Source organism: Bidens hawaiensis, unplaced genomic scaffold (assembly GCF_021521415.1).
Source record: "Bidens hawaiensis isolate Kalapana, Puna unplaced genomic scaffold, B.hawaiensis_p1.1 tig00073904_1, whole genome shotgun sequence".
Classification (NCBI taxonomy): domain Eukaryota; kingdom Viridiplantae; phylum Streptophyta; class Magnoliopsida; order Asterales; family Asteraceae; genus Bidens; species Bidens hawaiensis.
The window spans coordinates 12,071-36,220 of NW_027502842.1; the positions used below are offsets into that span (position 1 = coordinate 12,071).

Below are 24,150 nucleotides of genomic sequence, written 5' to 3' on the forward strand. Positions count from 1 at the left end.
TATCCCCATCATCATCATTCAATGTTTTCTCACAAGTAATCATCCATTTTTATGCAAACGCTTTTCATTCTTCAAACCCTTGAAGAAACTACATTAAACAATCAGCTTGTTAATTGATTTTGAGTAGTATTTTTACAATGGGAGTTTGTTTTTCTTGTCCTTCATTTCACTTATGCAGATGCTGTCGTTTGAAATCAAAAGCTACTCATTCATCTGAACAGGGTATGTCAAAATCCAACCTTTTTTTATATTTTTTATGTATGTTTGTTAATGCACATAACCTGTTTGATGAAATGTCTCAGAGAACCGCAATGGGGAGAGTGATAAGCTAAAGTGGCCGTCTTTTAGGGAGTATAAGTTAGATGAACTTAAGGCTGCAACTGCTGGCTTTTCTGTGGAGAATGTTGTGTCTGAGCATGGTGAGAAAGCACCCAATGTTGTGTATAAAGGAAAGCTAGCTGATGGCGATCGGTTGATTGCGATTAAGCGGTTTAACAAGTCGGCCTGGCCCGATACTCGCCAGTTTCTTGTATGTTGTTAGCCAAGTCTATTATTATTGATTTATCATTTATCTTTAAGTTTGTTTGTTAGTCATTATTATTAAGTTTTAATATTAAGATAGTTAATGATGTTTTTAGGATGAGGCAAGAACAGTTGGACAGCTTAGGAGCCAGAGATTAGCAAATTTGTTGGGATGTTGTTGTGAAGGAGATGAGAGATTGTTGGTTGCAGAGTTCATGCCTAATGAAACTTTATCCAAACATTTATTTCATTGTAAGTTACTTTTTTATAAAACATTTTGTAAGTACATATACAAATGTGTTAAAGCTATCATCATTATACAAATCTAGGGGAAAACCAACCGCTGAAATGGGCTATGCGGTTACGGGTGGCATTGTATCTGGCACAAGCGCTAGAGTACTGCAGCAGCAAAGGGCGAGCGCTGTACCATGATCTTAACGCGTATAGAATCTTGTTTGATCAGGTAACAAAAAGAGTCTTGTCTTTTTTCACTCTTTAAATTTTATTACTTAAAATGAGCGTTAATGTGTGGCAGGATCGTAATCCGAGGCTCTCGTGTTTTGGGCTCATGAAAAATAGCCGAGACGGGAAAAGTTACAGTACAAACTTAGCTTTCACACCTCCTGAATATATGAAAACAGGTTAAAGATATGTTGATAATTAAACGTTAAAAAATAGTAAGTTTATACGGTTTGTTTCATCATATGGCAGGCAGAGTGATAGCGGAAAGTGTGATATACAGTTTTGGGACCATACTACTTGATCTGCTTAGTGGAAAGCACATTCCACCGAGCCATGTGAGCTTATGTTGTTTGACTTATTGACTACACGATTTTCAGTTACAAAACAAGATATTTTAATAATATTGTCTTTTATTAAACGCAGGCGCTTGACTTGATACGTGAAAAAAACTTTCAAATGTTAAGGGATTCATGTTTAGAGGGCGATTTCTCTAACGATGACGGGGCTGAGTTAGTTAAAATAGCTTCCCGATGTTTGCAATACGAGCCTCGTGAAAGGCCCAATGCAAAATCTGTTGTCACATCACTCACAGCTCTCCACAAACAAACAGAGGTAAGTCTATAGGGGCGTGAATTTCTGACATGACAAAATCCTAACACGAAATACACAGGTTTCGGTTTGGTATAAATGGGTTCGGGTCAATTACGGTTCGAACCCGTGAACCGTTTAGCTAAACGGTTGTGTTTGCAACTTTGTATCAACCCAGCATATTCGTGGGTCTCGGTTTGGTGTAAACAGGTTCGGGTCAGTTTTGGGTTGAAAATGGGAACCCGTTTAGCTAACAGGTCATGTTGTGTCACTCAGCGTATTTTGCGGGTTTGGGTTTGGTATAAACGGGTTCTGGTCAGTTTTGGGTCGAAACCGCAAACCCGTTTAGCTAAGCAGGTCGTGTTCTGTCGACCCAGCATATTCTCAGGTTTGAGTTTGGTATAAATGGGTCCGGGGCAATTTTTGGTCAAACCCGTGAACCCATTTAGCTAAGCAGGTTGTGTTTGTGTCGACCCGGCATGTTCGTGGGTTGACCCATTTATTTTTTATTTTATTTTTTGAAATGTGTTTTATGTTATAATTAAATTTGTTGCGTATCTTATGCTAAAAGTTAAAACTAGAAAGAAAATTGACATAATATTTTATAATTAAAATGTAACTGTTTTATATAATTTGCATGTTTTTTGTAAAAATGTAAATTTGAAGTTTAATATGCGAAAACAATAAAAATTTCTGGTCAAACGAGTCGTGTTCATGCCAACTCGTGAATATGCGTGTCATGTTCGGGTTCACGTGCTGACACTATTTTCGAGCTCAGGTTTAGGTCAAATTTTAAGGTTTGTGTCGGCCAACCCACTAAAATAAGCATATTACTTTATTGTGTTCAATAATCTGATTAAAATAGGTGTCTTCCGTTGTCTTGATGCAAATTCCTACTTTACCCCCTGAGGAAAGTACAAAACAAACGGATTTGTTATCCCCATTTGGGGAAGCTTGCTCTAGAATGGATTTAACTGCCATACACGAGATGCTGGAAAAAGTTGGCTACAAGGATGATGAGGGGGCTGCAAATGAGGTCTTTTTTATTATATATATTCAAAAACATATACAAATAGTCGTTAGCGCGTATAAAGTAATTGTTTTTTGTGTTTATATTGTTGTAGCTTTCATTCCAAATGTGGACAAGTCAGTTACAGGATGCTTTGGATGGTAGAAAACGCGGGGACACTGCTTTCAGAGCCAAGGACTACAATGCTGCTATCGAATCATACACGAGTGTAAGTCAAAAGTCCAAAATACCCATCAATATAACATAATTGTAAAGTTGGAACTTAATTTAGAATAAAGATTTGATTGTTGTGATCAGTTCATTGATAATGGAACAATGATTTCACCAACTGTGTATGCAAGACGGTGTTTGTGCTATTTGATGAACAACAAAGCACAAGAAGCATTGGGAGACGCGATGCAAGCCCAGGTGGCGTTGCCTAATTGGTCAACTGCGCTTTATCTCCAAGCAGCTGCTTTGTTTAGTCTGGGAATGGAGAATGATGCTCAAGAAATGCTTAAAGATGGGTCCTTGTTGGAGGTGAAGACGTAAAGGAAGTTAATATTTTTCTTATTTGAATCTCTAGAATATTTGAATGTAGATATAATCTTGATTTGATGTCATTTATGATTGGGATTGTGGACAAGAAACAAAGTATTGATGTCTGTGGGTCTGTGTTTCTCAAGAGGCTGGAAAGTTTATATGTAATGAGGTGTGTTTGTGACTTTGTGAGTTTGAAAATCTATGTTTGATTATGTATTGATAGCTTAGATAAAAAAAATATAGTTAGTTGCAGCAATTTTTCTTTGTGATGAATATGATATTAAGATGCTACTTGGCCCGCCGTGGTTTAATAATTGATTTCTGATTTTGTTATAAAAACTTCACAAATCGAAAATAACATCATGTTAAGACTCATGCCTTTCTTCTGGAAAATGGGTACATCATCAAATCTTATACCCAATTATCCGACCCTATACCCGTCCTTCTGTTGAGTTCGGGTTTAGTGCAATCCCTAAGTGCACCATGCTAGAATGGAGATTGATGAAGTACTTCTGGTTCAGGCTTAACATTTGGGCATAGACCTGAATGAGATCTAAACCATTGAGCGCAACATGGCCTAGACACATCTATGAAAGGAGGCCTAACGCTTATGAGTGTATGGCATGTTTATGTGTGTGTGTGTGTGTGTGTGTGTGTGTGTGTGTGTGCATAGATAGTATGATCCAGAGCAAGTAGTGAGAAGTGGCGAAGAGGTACCACATGAGTCACAAGCATATTGAATACTGGACACACTTGTTCTTTAAACCAATGTTTTGGAGCTTGCTTCTAGTCATCGGGAGATTTCTTCTGTTTGCGACATTTGTAGATTACTTTAAACAAGACAACTCTTTCCCTCTTCCGACCCTATTAACTTGACAATTTTGAGATCAAACATTTGACGACACTACTATTCTTTTTACATTTCATGGTTAACCGATCGAAAACCAACCAAAAACCGATTAAAAAATACAACCATGTTCAACTAAGTGCACAAAATCTACACATTTACCCTCCTATTAATAGCATCCTACAGGGCCTACACACGCACTTCTACAAACATCAATGCACCGTATTTGCTACAGTGCAAACACTAACACTGTGTTCTAGAGTTTCATTTAACAAGAGAAAGGAAAAGAAAGTGGATGGAATTAAGAAAGAATGGTGTTCCAGAGATGTTTTTAAGGAAGGAATCAAGGAGAAAAGAAAAGAAAGATGAAAATTGAAGTCAAATTCTTTCCTTCCAAATTGGAAAGAACAGGAGGGAAAGGAAAACTGATTATTTTAGTCAAACTCATTTTACCATCATACCCTCACCTTATTGTTTGTATCAGGTCAAATGTTGTTTTCAATTTTCATTTGAAGCAATGGACACTAATGCTATGCACCAAAAGAACTTTGAATCTTTGTTTGTTGCACATACTTTCTATTGATCAAGATGTGCCAAACTCGTTACAGATTTTTTTTTAAATATATAGAAATAATGAAAACCTTACATAAGTTAATTAATAGATAATAAACGATCCGAGCTTGAGCTTAAAAAAAACTCACGAGCCGAGCTCGAGCTTTAAAAAAGTTACTCGAAACAGCCAAGCTCAAGCTCTACCTCTCATACGTCAAAACGAGTTGGGCTTGAGCCGAGCTCGGGATCAGTTCGTTTACACCCCTGATCACATTAACCAAAGATGATTTTATAGATGGTCTGCAAGTGACTGATTACCATTTACATCAAATGCATAACATGAAAGCACATGCATTTCTTGTGTATTGCCTCAAGTGTGAGTTTGTTTTCTTCTACAAACAGACTCTCAAAACTCAATCCAGTGTTATGCATAATCTTAATAAAATCCTGTAATCATTTTCAATATCATATTATTCAATTTTTAATAGTAAATAATCAAGTCCAGCAATCATTGATTGCTCGGGTGTAATGGAGAATGGAAGTAATTCTTTTTTAATTTTACACACATAATAGGTTTACTTTATCACTTGTTTTCCTTTCCTTTCTTTTTCCTTTCTGTTCTCTCTTTAAATGAAACTCGGAAACAGAGTGAAATGAGGATTAGTGACGAGTTTTGTTGCATAGCGTGACTCATCTTTTCAGCCTCTCAAGTTACTTGAGGTACAGTGGAGTTCCAGACCAGACATTGCAACCAAACTGAACCAAAAATTCTAAGATAAAAATAAACCCACAAAAACATATAATACCCATAATCCAAAACCAGAATTACACACATACTTGTTTAGCAAAAACATTTTGCTTTCTTATAAATTTTTCACAAATTATCCCAAACCCCAGCCTTCATATCCCATCAAAATGGTAGTTGAGAGCCCAAACAAACATACAACTACAATAACCATATTTCACATCACCCTCAATCTTGATACTCCCCCTCTTCCTCTTCTTCCTCATACTCTCCCTCCTCGTCAGCAGTCGCATCTTGATACTGTTGATACTCGGACACCAAATCATTCATGTTACTCTCAGCCTCTGTGAACTCCATCTCATCCATCCCTTCACCAGTGTACCAATGCAAAAACGCCTTCCTCCTAAACATAGCAGTAAACTGCTCACTCACCCGTCTAAACATTTCTTGAATCGAAGTCGAGTTACCAATGAATGTAGACGCCATTTTTAAACCAGTCGGTGGGATATCACAAACAGTTGATTTCACATTGTTTGGAATCCATTCCACAAAATAAGACGAGTTCTTGTTTTGCACGTTAAGCATTTGCTCGTCAACTTCCTTGGTACTCATCTTGCCACGGTAGATGGCTGATGCAGTCAAGTACCTCCCGTGACGCGGGTCAGCAGCACACATCATGTTCTTAGCGTCCCACATTTGTTGAGTCAGCTCTGGAACAGTCAAGGCGCGGTACTGCTGGGACCCACGCGATGTGAGTGGAGCAAAACCGACCATGAAAAAGTGAAGACGTGGGAACGGAATCAGATTCACAGCAAGTTTTCTTAGATCGGAGTTCAGCTGTCCTGGAAACCTTAAACAGCATGTGACTCCAGACATTGTTGCAGAAATGAGATGGTTAAGATCACCAACTGCCATCAAAGTATAAAACAAATCATGAGTTAAGATAGAAATATAGAATCAACAAATTTACACCAATTCATCAATTGCAAACTTACAGCTTGGAGTTGTGAGCTTAAGTGTTCTGAAGCAAATATCATACAAGGCCTCATTATCAAGGACCATACATTCATCTGCATTTTCCACAAGCTGGTGAACCGACAATGTAGCGTTGTAGGGTTCAACAACAGTGTCTGAAACCTTTGGTGAAGGAAATACAGAAAAGGTCATCATCATTCGGTCTGGGTACTCTTCTCTAATCTTTGAGATCAAAAGAGTCCCCATACCAGACCCTGTCCCACCTCCTAAAGAATGACACACCTGAAAACCTGCACATCATAAACCAATACCAATAAGAAAACCAAAAATTACCATTTGAAAACAGAAATTAATCATTAATTAATTATAAACATGCATCCATTAGTTGCCTGAAGTAAAGCAGATGGCAAATAGAATCCATATTACTTTTTTTTATATGTGTGCTACTATAATATTTATAAGCACAGCAAAATGAACATAAAACCCTAATTCTGGACAGAGAATATGGCGAGTATCTAGTATTCTTAACAATCACATAATGTGCAAACGAGTCAGAGCCAGTCATGAGCTGCTCGGATTGATAAGAAGCTCGAAACGAGCCAAGATTTTTTGAACCTGGGCCGCAAATAAAGCTCGTTTTAGTTATCAAGCCTAGTGCATTTTTAGCTTTTACCTATTTTGGACTTGTATGTATTAATTTTACATCGCATTATCGAGCTCGTGCCGAGCTTAGCCTCGTTAATATACGAGCTAACAAGCTGAGCTCAAGATTGGCTCGTTTACACCAGTAGTCGAAGCACATACTAGATCCATCTCTTCGAATACAAATAGTGATAAATACACTAAAATAACCTCCAATTGACACTTTTAGTATAGACATTTTAACAAGCAGCAAATATACTCATAAATACGTTACAGATCTATCATTTCATATACAATATCCAAAATTATTTATTCAACAAATTATTATTATCTATATATAACAAGAGTCAACAAACTGTATTATACCTTGCAAGCAATCACAATTCTCAGCCTCCTTCCTGACAACATCGAGAACCGAGTCAATCAACTCAGCGCCATCCGTATAATGTCCTTTGGCCCAGTTATTACCAGCACCACTCTGACCAAACACGAAGTTATCAGGCCTGAATATTTGACCGTAGGCGCCAGATCTGAGGCTGTCCATGGTACCAGGCTCCAGATCCATGAGGACGGCGCGTGGAACATACCTTCCGCCGCTGGCTTCGTTGTAATAGACGTTGATTCGCTCTAGCTGGAGCTCGGAGTCGCCGGTGTACTTGCCGGTGACGTCGATGCCGTGCTCGGCGCAGACGACTTCCCAGAACTTGGCTCCGATCTGGTTGCCGCATTGGCCGCCTTGGATGTGGAGGATTTCACGCATTTTGGATTATTTTGGAGTGTTTAGTGAGTGAGGTTAGGGTTTGGATATGATGGACTACAGAGAAGGTAAGGTATTGATTGATAGATAATACTGAGTGTTTTGAGTCTATATATACGGTCTCTTTATATATGAATAGTCGTAAATACGTATTGACTATTTGACAACCAAAATCTTGGATGTTTTATCGGGTTATTGGTTTTTAATGCTTTCAACCTTTACTTATTGGATGATAACATTAACAACTAACAATTTGTTTTTCACCACTTTCACATCCTGGATATTTTATTGGGTTATTTGTTTCTGGCACTCCCGAATCTAATGAACCCTAACTCCGTTAGTTTTCTTGATGACGTGAAATTTTTTATTAATATAAAGTAGGTTGTGGATCCCACACCACCTCTTTTCTTCAACATAAAACCTCAACAACCTCCATTCTGGCGACCTCGTTTTTTCGACGAATTTGATTTTTCCGGTTACCCCGTCTTTCTGACAATGGAGATGGTGCAGAGTTGTAGAAAGACGATGGAGATCATAGAGATTGAGCACCGGTGGAGAGATGATAAAGATGGTGCTCGTCGGACACCTACAACTCGTTTTTCCGGCAAGCAGACGATTCCGGAAGGTGGTTGGCTGAGACACTGGTGGTGGTTATGGTTTTTGTGGTGGTGGGCGGTGAATGATGGATATGGTGCTCGCTGGAAACCTGCAACTAGTTTTTTTCCGGCGAGTAAATGATTACCTCGAATCGATGCTCTATTTAAAACAGTGGAACTCGCCGGAAAAACACAGAGGCGACGGCAATCACATTTGAGTTTGGGATTTTGACCAACACCTACCTCATTTGAGTTTGGGATTTTGACCGACAGTGATGGAGGCTGGTGGTGGTGATGGTAATCAGGTTGGCGGTGGTGGCGAAGATGGTGATAGAGGCTAGAAGTAGTGGAGGTTTGTGGTGGTGGTGTTATGTTGTAGACGGTGGTGGTGTTTGTGTGTGTGTGTACACACACATATGTATAATATTTGTTGTTATGTTTTTCTTTTTTTTAAATAAAGTATTTTCCACATAGCATGCCACATTAACAAAAACATGCCACTTAGGAAAAAAAAAACTAACGAAGTTAGGGTACGTTAAGTTCAGGAGTGATATAAGAAAATAAGTTACACGTTGGGATTGGTGAGAGACAAATTGTTAGTTGGGAGTGTTATCGTCCAATAAGTGAAAGTTTTGAGTATTAAAAACCAATATCCCTATTTTATATGAGATCTGCTATGGTACACCATTTGGAAACATTTCTCATATTGTGTCATAGGCTTTATACGAATCGTGTACCAGACATACTTAACGTATGAAATAATCACGTCATGCAAATCGTATAAAACACTATACAAGTCATATGATTTACTATTTTCAAAAACTGACACAACATTACAAGAAAGGTTAATTTATTTTATGTACCAATTTGTATTTGGATGCGATTAAACCCTAAGTTTACCATCATTTGCCTAGCTATATTTCCAAGACAGTGTAAATTCTTTTGTAAGCCCGAGTGATTCTACACTTTAATGTTTTTAACTTCTAATTTCCATGTCTTTGTTGTGTATGTTTTTGGCGCAAATCCTCTACGCACAAATGTACATGTTCCCAAATGCTAGATGACCGATGGATTAAGGGTTTTTATCTAATTTATTGTTAACCAAGTTAAAGTTAGCTTATATATATTAACCGAGCTATGGTTATGAATTAGAATTATTGTAAATTTTGTTTTGAGTTATTTTCTGAATCATAATAAAAGTGAGTTTACTCTTAATTGTGTGTTTGCTTATATCAATCTTGGACTTGCGTACATGACTTCAACTCTAATGATGATAATTTGGATTCATATCAGTCTCCTGTAAGCTACACTAAAGAAATAATCAAACTTGTCATTTCACTTTCTGTTTTGATTGTGCCACAGCATCTTAATTTACCCATTCCATTCTAACATCAATCTTTGTCGGTAGAAAACATGTTTATAGACATCCCTCTTACTTCTTCTGAATGGGGGTGACATGCCTTGTTTAAGATCTACAATCACAAAGTATTTGGATGTGATGACTTAGAGCATATGTTTACAATTTACATTGTTATATTCCCCCATCTTTTGGTCACATTAGTCATGTCATGATGAAACGAATTGTAGATTAGTTGAACCATGTGCATATATCATTAAAAAATAATATGGATTGAAGCAAGCTTCACGACAATGGTATGTCAAGCTCTCAGATGCTTTACAATCTAAAGGATTTGTTAGATCTTCAAACGATTATTCTTTGTTTTCTAAAGCCATGGGTTCTTCTATAGTTCATGTTGCGGTGTATGTTGATGACATAATGTTGACCGGATATAATTCACAACAAATGCTTTCTCTAAAGTCATTTCTTGATATCACTTTTAAAATTAAGGATTTGGGTTCTCTCAATTACTTTCTAGGCATTGAAGTTTTAATAGAAACCAATGACATTATTATGACTCAACGAAAGTTTGCAAAAAGATTTGGTTGCTGAATTTGTTGTTTCATCATGTGTTTCATCTCCTCTTCCTACTCATTTACAACTAGCAGGTGATACTAGATCATTACATTATAATCCTTTGGAGTACCGGCGTTTAGTAGGTAAAATGAACTATTTGACACACACTCGACCGGATTTAGCTTTTGTTGTCCACTTTTGAGTCACCTCATGCAAGACCCTCGTACTCCATATTGGGAAGCTGCTCTTCACACACTTCGCTATGTTAACGGTACTTTATCTCATGGTTTGTTTTTAACTAAACTGATGACTTAAAGATAGAAGCCTTTTGTAATTATGGCTGGGCTTCTTGCCCCAATACTAGACGATCCGTCAGTGGGTATTTTATTCTTCTCGGGGGTAGTCCAATTTCATGGAAGTCTAAAAACAGTCTATGGTTTCATTGAGTTCTGCTAAAGCTAAATACCGATCTATGTGTCGTGTAACTACTTAACTTGCATGGCTTACTCATCTTCATGAATTGTCTCTTCCAACAGTTGTTCCTATACCGTTGAAGTCTGATAGCCAAACTGCTATATGCATCGCAAATAAAAAATAAAAAATCCAGTGTATCATGAACGAACAAAACATATTGAATTAGACTGTCACTTTGTCCGGGAAAAGTTGCAATAAGGCTTAATCGACTTAATTTGTGCGTACCTGAGATCAATTGGTAGATGTTTACACAAAGAGCTTACCTATTTCAAAACATTTATTTATTACTTTCCAAGTTGGGTCTTTCAATACCTCCAACTTGAGGGGGGGGTTGTTGGAACATATGGCTTTGACATGACACGTCAGCCGAGCCATGTCTGCAAATCCACATCAGCATGATTGATAAGCTTAAGAGTTAATATGTATTTAACAGTGATAGTTAGTTTGTTAGAAAAGTCAGTTAGTCGGTTTATTTCTTCTATTAATAGTTTTCTTTCTTTATAATTAAAAAAATTGAATGAAAACTAACAGTTAGAGAATTCATGAAGATGAGTAAGCCATGCAAGTTCTAGATCTACAATCACAACCTATTTGGATGTGGTAACTTAGAGCATATGTTTAAAATTTACATTGTCATTTTCTGTATCCTTTTATCACTTTAGTCATGCCATGATGTAATTAATTGTAGATTAGTTGAACGGACCATGTGCATAAATCAGAGAATTTTTTTATGGTTCGGCTGTTTTTAGTGACAAATGATTTTAGGAATACACAAGTTTATTTCCAATTTCTAACATTGGACGTGAAACCCAAGTCACTATTTTACAAGTTGTAAACTATTATATTGGTGGGAAATTGAGAAATGAAAATCATAAACCAATAGAAATTATAAATGCAAGAAGCAATTAAAAAATACACTGTTTATAAATGAGCACTATATGGGCCTAGATTAGTTGAACGGACCATGTGCATAAATCAGAGAATTTTTTTATGGTTCGGCTGTTTTTAGTGACAAATGATTTTAGGAATACACAAGTTTATTTCCAATTTCTAACATTGGACGTGAAACCCAAGTCACTATTTTACAAGTTGTAAACTATTATATTGGTGGGAAATTGAGAAATGAAAATCATAAACCAATAGAAATTATAAATGCAAGAAGCAATTAAAAAATACACTGTTTATAAATGAGCACTATATGGGCCTAAAAACGTACCGGCCCTGCATCCAGAGACCAGAAGTCCAGAAGTTCCAAAAAGGACACATAGCAATAGAGGTGTAGAAACCGGATTTTTGCATAAACAGATGGTTAAAAAAAGTTAAAATCAGATCGGATATGAACCGGTTTCGGGTATAGTTGGATGTTTCATCGGGTTTTCCAAGTTTTTTCGGGGTTTCGGGTAGGTAGGGTCAGATTTTGACCGGGTATTCCCGATTACGTTTCCAGCGGGTCCGGGTCAGTTTGGTTTCGGGGAGAAATCCTATATCAGGTCGTACCCACGAATCAAATACGGGTAGAAACCGGTTTCAGGTCAGGTCTAGAAACGGATATTTTGTGCACCTCAGTAGTGTATAAAAGATTAATAAAATTTGAAAAAACCATTAATAATATAAAATACATTCCAATGCCATTTGTTGGTGTGGAGTTTACACTTGTCACGTTAGTGTGAAAATAGTTAGCTGACTTCGACCAATGGCACAAAATAAGGACATGTTAAACCCGCATTATGGAACCCTTAGAAGTGGTTCAATCACTTGTTTTTATTAAAATTAGATTTTATTCTCGTAACACGGAAATTTTACGTTATTCGTTTTTAATATTTATATATTTTTTTGAATTTTAATTTTATTTATTGTAAAAAGTTAATAATTTACTTATTGTTTGATAATAAAAACGTTTCATAAATAAGTGAGATGTTATAATATGGTTAAAAGTTATTTGAGTTTGGTGAGTCTCATGACCCGCTTATTTTTTTTACTATAAAGTTGTTTCTTAATTATAAATAATGTATTTTTTTAAAAAAATTGGATATTAATTTTTAATATATCCCTCTATTATTTGGATAATGTAAATTGGAAATTGTATTGATAAGAGAATTAGGGTTTATGTCTAAATTGGAATTGATTAGGGGTTTAAGGTTTTTTTATAAATTGGAATTGATTATGGGTTTATGGTATACATTTTGTTTCTTTTATAATTAGGGAACTTGGAAGATAAAGCGACAAAGTCATATTAGGAATCTTTTTAAACAAAAGTTCCAAGAAAATAATGATATCGGTCAACACCAAATTCAAACAAAAAAACATTATTGTATGAAATACGATAAAAGAAATCCAGTTATTTTATGAAATACGATAAAAAAAACTCATTTATAATATATGAGATACGATAAAAAGAAGCTAAAATGCTATCCCTAAGATTTTTGGTCTAGATTCGTTACTGATTTCCAACCATTTTAAATAAATTGGTATGTGATATTCAAGACTATTTCTGTTAAAAACATATAAAATACTCACGGAAAAGAAAAAAAAAACAAAAGAATCTGGGGCCGTAGATGGTAGACCCCAAACTCATGAAGTTCTATACCGACAATGATTGACCGACACTTATTATTTGTTGCATCCAACCACTAACGTGTTACCATTTAGCTATTATCTAAATCATGTGTTCGAGAGAGTAAACTTACCCAGCAGGCTTGCAAGTAAGGTAGTGACTTCCTCGAGGAACACACAAAAAGAGGGGAATCCTTGGTGTCGAAAATAGAACGGCTGAAAAACTAACAGACGGGAAGTCGCAAACTATTTTGTGCCGAGGACCACTACAAGGTACCGAATGAACACGGTATGTACCGTCCGTATTCGTTTTTCATGTTTTCAGTATCAGCACTTCGATATTTTTAATGGTACCGGCAGTTGACTGTAAAAATTGGTACGATAATCAGTTTATACTTTCACTCTTTTTATATATTAGTATTTTTCGGTCTGATACTGGTTTTGTACGTTGATACAGCGATACACACTGGTCTCATCTATATAAAATTTCAAATGTATGAAGGAGACACTAGTAGGTTTATTAATTTTAATTCATATCATTTTAAAAAGGGAAAATTACCCAATTGTCCATTCTCACCTCCTTGATCTAAGTTTTGTCCAAAAACCTTTTTATTTCCTGAAATGTCTATTGTTTATAAACTCGGCCCCTTATGAAAAAGTCAGACGGCCTTTTATTAGCCAATTAAAAATCACACCTGAGAAATATTTTAGTTATTGGAACCTAGTTTTACAACACATCCCACCTTATATAGTTATATGTCACTATGTCAGCCTTCCCTTTTATTATTTTATTAGCTTTTATCCCCTGTATTACGGTGGTGTTTTACATTATTCGTTTATAAAATCTATATATTTTTTTGGATTTAAATTTTATTTATTGTAATGAAGTTAATAATATACTTAGGATTTGATGATGAAAAGGTTTCACAAATAAACGAGACGTTATAACCCAGTTTAAAAGTTATATGGGTTTTGGTGAGACCCATGACTCGCTTATTTTTTTATTTATTACAAAATAGTTTCTTAATTATAAATAATATACTTTTAAAAAAAATTGGATATTAAATTGTAAAATATCCCTATTTTATAGGATTTTCATATCAAATATTTGGTAAGATTAATTTTTAATTTAATGAGATGTTATAACCCGTTTAAGGGCTATCAGGGTTTGGTGATACCCATACCTATGAATTCGGGTCAAATGCACGAGAAACCTTCATTTACAAATAAAGCAATCTGATGACTTGATAGAATGTAAGGAGCAACCAAAGAACTTTTAAAGGTTTTGTTTATATATATATTTAAGATTATTTTTTCTCTCTCCTTTTATCTCCTTGTCTACATCTTATGTTTTCTAAGATCAAAGACAATCATGGTTCCTTTTTCTCTCAAGAAGACCACTAACAACTGTTGGCCGGAAACTTCAAGCTTCTCGTGGAATACTTCAGCTTCGTCACCTTGTCCGGTCGTCTTGATCTCCTGACGCCGGCCTTAAAACCCACAAACTCCGGCGACACAACAATCTGGCCTAGGTGATAATTAACAGCCTCTCGTATTTTCTGTCGGACTCTTAGATTACCCGACGGACTCTCAAATTTCCCGAAGTTATAATTTAACAAATACGAATGTAACAGAAAACCGTCGGCCGACGGGGACATGGGTGTCAGACTGTCGGGTCTGACGGGAAATCTCCTCCCGTTTGCTGTAAATTCTGACGGAGTTTGTGGGAATATTCTCGGAGCGACTTTATTTGTGACAAGTGACAGCAACCTATTGGATTAAATTGGGGTCGGCTGACTCTGTTTAGGAGAGGAGACGCTGGTAAATGTATGGACATTTGGTGGATTTTTTTTCACAGTTGGACAAATCTTTGAGTTGATAGAGTAAAATGGATAATTTGGGAATTTGCCCTTTTAAAAAAACTAACACATGATTGTAGCACCACAAGGTCGAAACATGTTATGGTTTAGATTTTAGAAAGAACAGTAATGACTAGTGGTGAGAAACTTAACCACCATAACCGTTTAACCGAACAATAACTGACATAACCGACACGATTTTAACCAATAACCGACATAACCAGTGGTTCGGTTTAGTAAATTTTCAAAAACTGCCAAATATGGGTCGGTTTTTGTTAAAGATGATTCCAAACCCGCCATTACCGAACCGACCCATTTATTTAACCAGCAATATGTTTGAGACTAACTTCCATTGAACATATGCTCGGAATATACCATTTTGATGGCTTTGGTTCATCGTTTGTTATTGAATTAACATGGAATTGCATTGTTGGATTATATGTTTCCGGTTTTTCTTTAAAAATATTTGGTATTAGTATTATAGATTATATATTTTGTTGGACTTTGTACTGCCATTTTTTGGTAATATTTGGTACCAAACTTTTAGGCGTAGATACATTAGTTTGGTTACTGTTAACCGACCCAAACTGACTCGTTATAACATTCAAAACTGATTAACCGAAACTGCCAAAACGGATTTGTTATGGATATGGATATCCATTAACCGACATAACGGTTATGGTTATGGGTTTGGCTCAAAACCACCCAAACCGACCCACACCCCTAATAATGACCAAATGGCCAAATTCGAGAACTTAAAACAAATCTTGCTCTTCTAATAAAATAAAATCATTGTGACACGTGTCGTTTTATGGTTAAACCTCACAATTATTTTCCCTCATAAACTAAGATCTTAATTGACACTAATATATGTCATGGATAAATAATTATTCACTTTCCTTTACACTCCATTTATATTATATGATTATACTTATATAAAAATAAATATTAACATATTATCTTACTATATATTTCTGAATATATTTGGTGAAATCCAAAAATCAACAAACCATGTTTGTTAAAGCTTGAATTTTTTTTTTCAAATTTTATCATTAACATGTTATGCAATGTGTATTGTTGAAAATCATGAAGAAAAACAAAACTCGAATATGCTTTCATTTTACAAATCAACTTTTTTAATCACTAAATTATAAATATATGCTTAAATTCGATCCATTTTTTAAAATCAATCCATTTATCTATTATTATTGTTATTATTTTAAATTGACATAGAAATTATAAATATATTCTTTAAATCTATCCATTTTCGGTTAACTTAGTAACTATATATATGTTAAAATGCAAGGATAGATTAATCGTCAAATTTGTCAAGGGTTCAAAGTCTTGGCTTGAAAATGTCAAACACGTGAAAGTTAACATTTTAAACATGATTCGGGTTTCAAATTTATTTTAAAGGTCATTTTGGAAATAAACAAAAGGTTCTAGATTTGGCAAATTGACTATTTTTTCTGCAACTATTAAAATTTAAGAAAGATGGCAAACACTTCCGACATGCCACCCTAGGCGTGTCAATGCTTCTAACTTTTATCAAATTTGAAACATTTATGTTAACATTAACTTTTCCTTTAATAGTGATCAAAATGTTGTATGTGAAGCATATCATGCAAAACTATGTTAAAATGAAGTGAAATATTCACAAAATTGAATGAGTTAACATATTTTTTATGTTGTCATTATATCAAAGTTGAGAAGACCCCTTAAACATTTCAAAATATTTCATGGTGTAGCTCAGAAAAGCGTAATTCTTGAAGAGCATTCGTCTTTACAGTTTAATGTTATCTTTTCCTTCTATGGGTGGTAAATTGATAAATATATCAATAAAAGTAAGCTCAATCTATATTGAGGCAAAGTGGTTAGAATTACTATTGTATAAGAAGGATTCTTCCTGAAATTGGTTTATAACCAATTTTTTTTTTCAATTATACATATATGACGCTAAGAATGAAATTTTCAATATAATGAGCGTTATCGGATATGTTTTGCACATGCATTTTTTTCCTAATTTTTTCTTTTGAATAAAAATTATTTTGTGGTATATATAAAATCAATTTATGTACACATATAGTATAGATACAAGCATAGATGTAATACATTTTTTCATATACCTTATGTAATTATTTGCTTTACTTGCAACTTTATAATATAGATCATCCCGTGTGTTACACGGGCTCTAAAGCTAGTAACTAATAATTAACTATACGAAACAGATTGTTGGGCCATCAAGAAGACACAGACGCATAAGTTGGAGGTAACAGAGATGATGATTCTAAGGTGGACTGTGGGCATACAAGGTTAGACCGAATCAGAAACGAGGTGTTTCGGGAAAGACTAGGGGTGGCTTGTATATCATATAAGATAAAAGATGTTAGATTGAGATGGTTTGGACATGTAAAAAGAAGACAACAAATGACCCTCGTTAGATCAACAGAAACTCTCATTGTAGAGGGGAGGAAGGGCAGAGGTAGATCCAAATTGACTTTGGATGCGAGAATTAGACATGATTTTCTAGATTTGCACCTCTTTGAGAACATGATTCAGGATAAGATTTATTGAAAAAGTAGAATTAAGGTTAAGGACCCTTAGGAGGAGGGATTTATTTCTTGTTATAACTTTTTATTATATTATCTTCATTATATTTTAAATTTCTATTTATGGTTATAATTTTATCATAATAGTTAGACCATGAGTAGTCATAAAGCTCCACTACCAGGCATTATGCGTCACGTGGCGTCCAGTCAGAGTTATGACTTTTTACAAAAACAGGGTGTAGTCATAAAGCCCCACCCCTAGGCGTTATGCGCCACGTGGCGCCCAGTCACTTTTACACTTTTTTGGTTTTTTTTTTTAAATTTAAAACTACATTAAAATAAAAAAATACATTCAATTTAAAAATAAAAACTACATTAAAGTAAAAAATACATTAAATTTAAAAAAAATGTAATAATAATTTGTTGTCAATTCTTTTCTTTTAAGTTTAGAGACCAATTTTGATTATTAAGGTTAAAAGAGGGGCAACATAGCAAAATACTCAAACAAAAATCCACCAATCCCACCTTCTTCACTTCTTCTTCATCTTTGTCTTCTCAATTACCTCTTCTTGAGCACACCATGGCCGCCTGCAAATGACTAAGGTATGCATTTAAATAATTTCTATTATTTAAAGAATATATACGTAATATGTTAAGACAAAAACTGAATACCACTATCAAATTTTGTTCCAAACCCGTGTTATACACAAAACGCTCAAAAAAAAGAATTGCCTCAAAACTCCCGCGGGGGGGGGGGGGGGGGGGGGGGGGGGGAGGGGCGGCGGCGTTATAGCCCAAAACGCCGTGGATAAAGCTCCACTACGTTTGGTCTTATTATTATTATTATTATTATTTACCTTGATTGTTTTAGTCTATCGATTATAAATTTTGCTTAAATGTTACAGATAGTATATTGATTTTAGTATGGTATTTCTATACTACTATTTTCTTATATTTTATAACATTTTATTTTATTTATTTTTATTATTATTTTTTAGATGTGGGTCTCACCGGAAGCAACCTATTTATCCCTAGGGATAAATGTAAGGTCTGTCTACATCCCACCCTCCTCGGACCCTACGGATAGCTTTAGCTATATGTGGGATATGCTGGGTATGATTGTTGTTGTTGTTTAATATTTTAATTAAAAATTTATGTGTGTTTTCGTTGTGATGAGATCACATGTCCCGGTTCATGTCGTTTATTCCTTTTGTTAATCTTGCTGACATTCTCATAATTTGTGTTAAGAATTAAATCATGTAGATGATTTTCATATTAGTAATTTGGTATAATTCAAATGGATAATTTAGAAGAAATAAAAAACAAGCATTCAAATTATGTTCTAAAATCACACCATATATGAGATTAAAAGTCTTCCTTATATAGATGGTGAACTAAGACACACAAATTTAACTCCTTAACTAAAGAATATAACCGTTTGACAATTGTAACCATCAACATAAGACAGTTAAGTAAATGGGAAAACCCAGTCCTCAAAGTTGTCACTGCTAATTAAGTTCTCTTTGATGCACAATTGTAGCTAATAGTAAAGTTGTTATTGACGATTAATCCAATTGATCATTAGTTCCCGCTTAACACCAATATATGTGAATCTTTTTATCAATCATACAAATTCTAAGCAACTTTTAAATGTTGATCAGTTCTTCACGTTGATAATGGAAAACATGAATATTATGATAAACCTATAACTAAAATATATATGTTAGAGTAGCGAGAGTAGTCACGGATGATGAGCATGATCCAGACGACATGATAGTTAGCTTTTTCGAGTTCTCTTTACGAATGTATATTAGTGATGGGATAAGGGTTCTTGAGAAACCGAATAATATATAGAGATGTAAAGCCCCGATCCCGGTGCACTACACTGGCACTGAATTTATTCATAAACTGAGTTTTAAATATTATAGTGAATTAAAACTTTTCGCGGAAATAATAGAAGTCAACCATTATTACAAACCATAGAATACTTGTTTTAAAACATCACATATTGTCTCAACATAAAACATAAAATAAAGCATCATGTCTTCCTTCTTTAGATGTCAGCCATTCAGTCCATATCATGTGCCATCCTCAAGCTCGCTCCTTTAACCTATTCATCCACGTGCATACTAAAAGTCAGCTACGCTGAGTGAGTTATCGTTAATCAGGCAACATACACTACGTTCATATATTACATACTTAACCAGCTTTACTTTATTTTGTACACACATAAGTATATACCTTCATTCTTTCTTTCATACTTTCGTTCTTTCATACTTTTATATTTTATCTTACTTTACATACCTACTTATACATTTTAAAGAGCCTTTCGCCCTGTAACCTCACATATATTATTAGGGCCTGCCACCCTCCTTTCGCAGATATTATTAGGGTCTGCCACCCTCATTTCATAGATATTATTAGGGTCTGTCACTCTTCTTTCACAGATATTATTAGGGTCTGCCACCCTTCTTTTACAGATATTATTAGGGTCTCCACCATGTTACCATACAACCATACACACCTTTCTTTATATTTATATTTATATACTTTCATACATACTCTTAATCTTTTCTATATCATTCATACATCATTCATAAAACATTCACATAACATACACTTACCACTTAAGGTAAGTGTATTAACTAATCACATCGAGTATGCACACAACCCCGAAAACATAACAAGGAAATGGGGCTAGAAACTCACCCGTGTCCTGTGCCTCCAGAGGTAACTGTAATACCCCTCCTTAGCTATGCACGACTAAATTTGTAATAATTATAAGTGTTAATTAAATAACTCTAACTTTATCATACTTCTAGGTTAGTGAAACCCTTAGCTAACGGGGGTCCGGAGGTAGCACCCCTGGCAGCGGGGTCAAGTGGCGGCCTCCCCTAGCAGGGTCCAAGGGGCAGAGTCCTTTACTAAAAATTCATCAAAAAACTGACTTTCCATGATTCTAGGTCAAGTCTAAACCAATCAAATCGAATCGAATCACAATTCTAATCGAATCGAATCAAGGATTCTAATCAAATCAAATTGCAATTCTAATCGAATAAAATCAAGGATTCTAATCGAATCATGGATTCTAATCGGATCGAATCACAATTCTAATCGAATCCAATCAAGAATTATAATCGAATCGAGTCATGGATTCTAATTGAATTGAATCATAATTCTAGTCGAATTGAGTCATGGATTCTAATCGAATCGAATCGAGTATCTTAATCGAATCGAAAGAAATTTCCAATCGAATTGAACTACTCATTCGATTTGATTTGTTAGTTGATTTGATTCGTTTACTTTCCGTTTGAATCAAGTTCCTTAAGGGCTTGACTCAAATCTGGTTTCCACTTCCATCACTTTATAGCCTTTCCTTTTGACTTGTTTGGCCCGTCTTGCATAAGAAGCGAGCCTTGGACTATAACCACATCGTTTCCTTACACTAACCCGGTCCAAGCGTTACCCTTTTGGGCCGATTTCGACTCACACGTGGTTTTTCATAACCAAGTTTATACTTTGCTTTCATAATAAGGTTCGATTTTCCTTAGTATCAAATCCTAAGGCAAAGCGTTCTCAAAAACTTAACCTTGAATCTAAAACGTACCTTTTTGGTTCACTTCTAGCTTCGGGTTTGGTTTAACGCATGAATCTAGACATGTTCTTGCTTATATGACGAAGATCTAACACAAACTCTTCTTGGTTTGGATTCAGATCTAATCCGAAATGGAAGAGGAGTGTTTGTGTGTGTTTTTGAGTGTGTATGGATGCTGGAGGATGGAATGAGGGTTTTAGAGTTTTAGGGAGGTTTAAGGGTGTTTATATACCCTTAGGCCCACGAACCCAAGAACCATTACCATCCCTTATTCCATTTTTGTTCTCCAAGCCCGCACTCTATTATTTATATTTAACTTACTAAATAATTCTTTTATTTATTATTATCAAAAGTAGGACGTTAAAAGTCTACCCTCCTTAAAAGAGGTTTCGTCCCCGAAACCTAACTATTGCTTAAACAAATTTGGGTAAAACTTGCGCATTTTTCTTCAACTTCACAAGTAGTATCTGATCCCTTACGATATTTCCATCTCACTTTCACCAAAGGAATATCTTTATGACGAAGCTGCTTTTATTTACGACCAACTATTTCTACATGCTGCTCAACATAGTTTAACTGTTCATCAACCTCAATGTCTACTAATAGCATATGAGACGTGCCATCATCTAGACATTTTCTCAAGTGAGAAACATGAAAAGTAGAGTGACCTCCTTCTAACTCCTCGGGTCAATCTAGCTTGTAAGCCACTTCACCCACACGTTTTACGATCTTAAACGGTCCAATGTACGTTAGACTTAACTTTCCTCTCTTTCTGAAATGAATAATCCTTCCAAGGCGAGATATTGAGCATCACATTGTCACCAATGCTTAACTCAATCGTTTGTCGCAGCTTATCAGCATAAGGCTTCTAGCGATCTTGAGCAGCTTTCATTCTTGCCCTGATCTGATCAAATATTGAAGAGGTTTCTTGCACAACTTCTAAACTTTCAATCTCTTTCTGACCAATATCTCGCCAACGTACATGAGTTCTACAACGTCTACCATACAATATCTCAAACGGTGGCATGCTAATACTCGAGTGGTAGCTGTTGTTATAAGAGAATTCTGCCAGATGAAAATGATCATCCAACTTCCTCCAAAGTCTAAAACATAAGCAAGTAGCGTATCCTCAAGGGTTTGGATAGTCCTTTCAGACTGCCCATCTGTTTGAGGATGATAGGCCGTACTGATGTTCAATCTTGTTCCCATAGCTTCATGGAACCTCTTCCAAAATTTTGAAGTAAAGCGAGTGTCTCTATCGCATGCGATCGACAATGGCACACCATGCTTAGCCACAACCTCTTTTATGAACACATTTGCTAACATTTCTGACGAAATAACATCTCGTATAGGCAGAAAGTGAGCACTTTTCGTTAAACGGTCCACTATCACTTAAATGGTATCTTGATGTCTAGCTGTAAACAGTAGCTTAGTTATGAATTCCATGGTGATGTGTAAGACCCCAAAATCCAGGAGTCCTACAATTGGTAATCATTCTAAACAAATTTAAATATAAAAGATTAACCAGTTTCATATAATTCAAAAATTCAACATAGAGTATGCTTGCAGCGGAAAATTAACAAAACATCCAAAGATTTTCCTTAAGACCAAAAAATGTAAATTAAAATTTTCTTAATTATTAACACGATAAGGAGCATCGACTAGAACTGCCTCGGGACCTCGGGTAGTCTTGAGCACCTCCAAGCAGTATTCCCATCCTTGCCAACATAACCTCTATCCTCAGCATGACCAGATAAAGTCACCCAAGGCTCATCTCGAGCCCCCCTAAGTTTCATCCACAACGGCGTACACAAAAAATAAACTCAGCTCCTCATGATTATCATTATCTAACACTGGTGAATCTTCCTAACAACTCTAGTCCGTTTTGGTTAACCGCCACCACGGGCCCCGATATGACCTCCTCTAACTACACTCTCATTAGTCCTACCTTAATCCTACGAAGATAGAGTCTTCAAGTAATCAACCACAAGTCATATTCAGCACATGGAAAGTAAGGGCAAACTGCTAATAACGTTGATCAAGTGTTATTAACTGTTTACTTTACCTGCCCGTTCTAAATACTTCTTGTTTATTACTACATTAATATTCTATCTAGCACAAGAAACAATTAAGGGAGGAAACATCCAAACATACATTGAAATATAAAGGTTACCTCTTGGAGTGCAGCTACCCGCAGTTGGCAATTCTAGTCTCTTTTGTAACTGTTCGAGTCCAAGCACCAAAGGATGCCCGGATCTCTTGAACGTTGGCTCTGATACCAACTTGTAAGACCCCAAAATCCAGGAGTCATACAGTTGGTGATCATTCCAAACAAATTCAAATATAAAAGATAAATCGGTTTCATATAATTCAAAAATTCAACATAGAGTATGCTTGCAGCGGAAAAAATTAACAAAACATCCAAAGATTATCCTTAAGACCAAAAAATGTAAATTAAAATGTTCTTAATTATTAACACGATATGGAGCGTCAACTAGAACTGCCTCGGGACCTCGGGTAGTCTTGAGCACCTCCAAGCAGTAATCACATCCATGCTCAACCTGAAATCATTCTAACATACACACAAAGTCAGCTTGAGCTGAGTGAGTTCATGTTTTTATCATCAAAATCTATTGAAGACCGACCAATGTATTTAATATACGACTTTCATCAAAATAAATAAATAAATAAATTATTTTTTCTCCGTTAAGCACGTAACATGGGTCACATCCTCTCAAGTCCAAAACACAAACTTAAGGACCTGGATAAACTTCCACCATAAGGACAGATAAACTGTTAGGGGACTTTTTAACATTCATTCGCCCCAAGGACAATCAAACTATCCCGGGACACATCCACCTTAACCCCCAATAGGGGAAGTAAGGAATTTTGTAACATCTCTTCGACCTGGTCACGGCTTAACAAAAACATCCTCGTGGTGGCCACACACACATACAAACAAAACAA

General features: G+C 35.6%; 2 protein-coding genes across 2 annotated transcripts; one reads left to right on the forward strand and one right to left on the reverse strand.

The window, feature by feature from the left end:
• Nucleotides 1–36: 36 nt before the first annotated feature.
• On the forward strand, nt 37–3,417 carry LOC143606262 (serine/threonine-protein kinase BSK5-like). The gene is made up of 10 exons (XM_077082085.1): nt 37–222; nt 303–529; nt 639–774; nt 852–985; nt 1,058–1,163; nt 1,234–1,319; nt 1,408–1,596; nt 2,438–2,608; nt 2,697–2,810; nt 2,900–3,417. Exons 1-10 carry the CDS (start codon nt 138–140, stop codon nt 3,131–3,133), a joined length of 1,482 nt encoding a protein of 493 aa, XP_076938200.1. The 5' UTR covers nt 37–137; the 3' UTR covers nt 3,134–3,417.
• A 1,890-nt stretch (nt 3,418–5,307) lies between these two features.
• On the reverse strand, nt 5,308–7,708 carry LOC143606260 (tubulin beta-2 chain-like). The gene is made up of 3 exons (XM_077082083.1): nt 7,252–7,708; nt 6,264–6,533; nt 5,308–6,176 (listed from the first exon to the last, which is right to left on the reverse strand). The coding sequence occupies exons 1-3, from the start codon at nt 7,643–7,645 to the stop codon at nt 5,497–5,499; spliced, it is 1,344 nt and encodes a 447-aa protein (XP_076938198.1). The 5' UTR covers nt 7,646–7,708; the 3' UTR covers nt 5,308–5,496.
• Nucleotides 7,709–24,150: the final 16,442 nt, after the last annotated feature.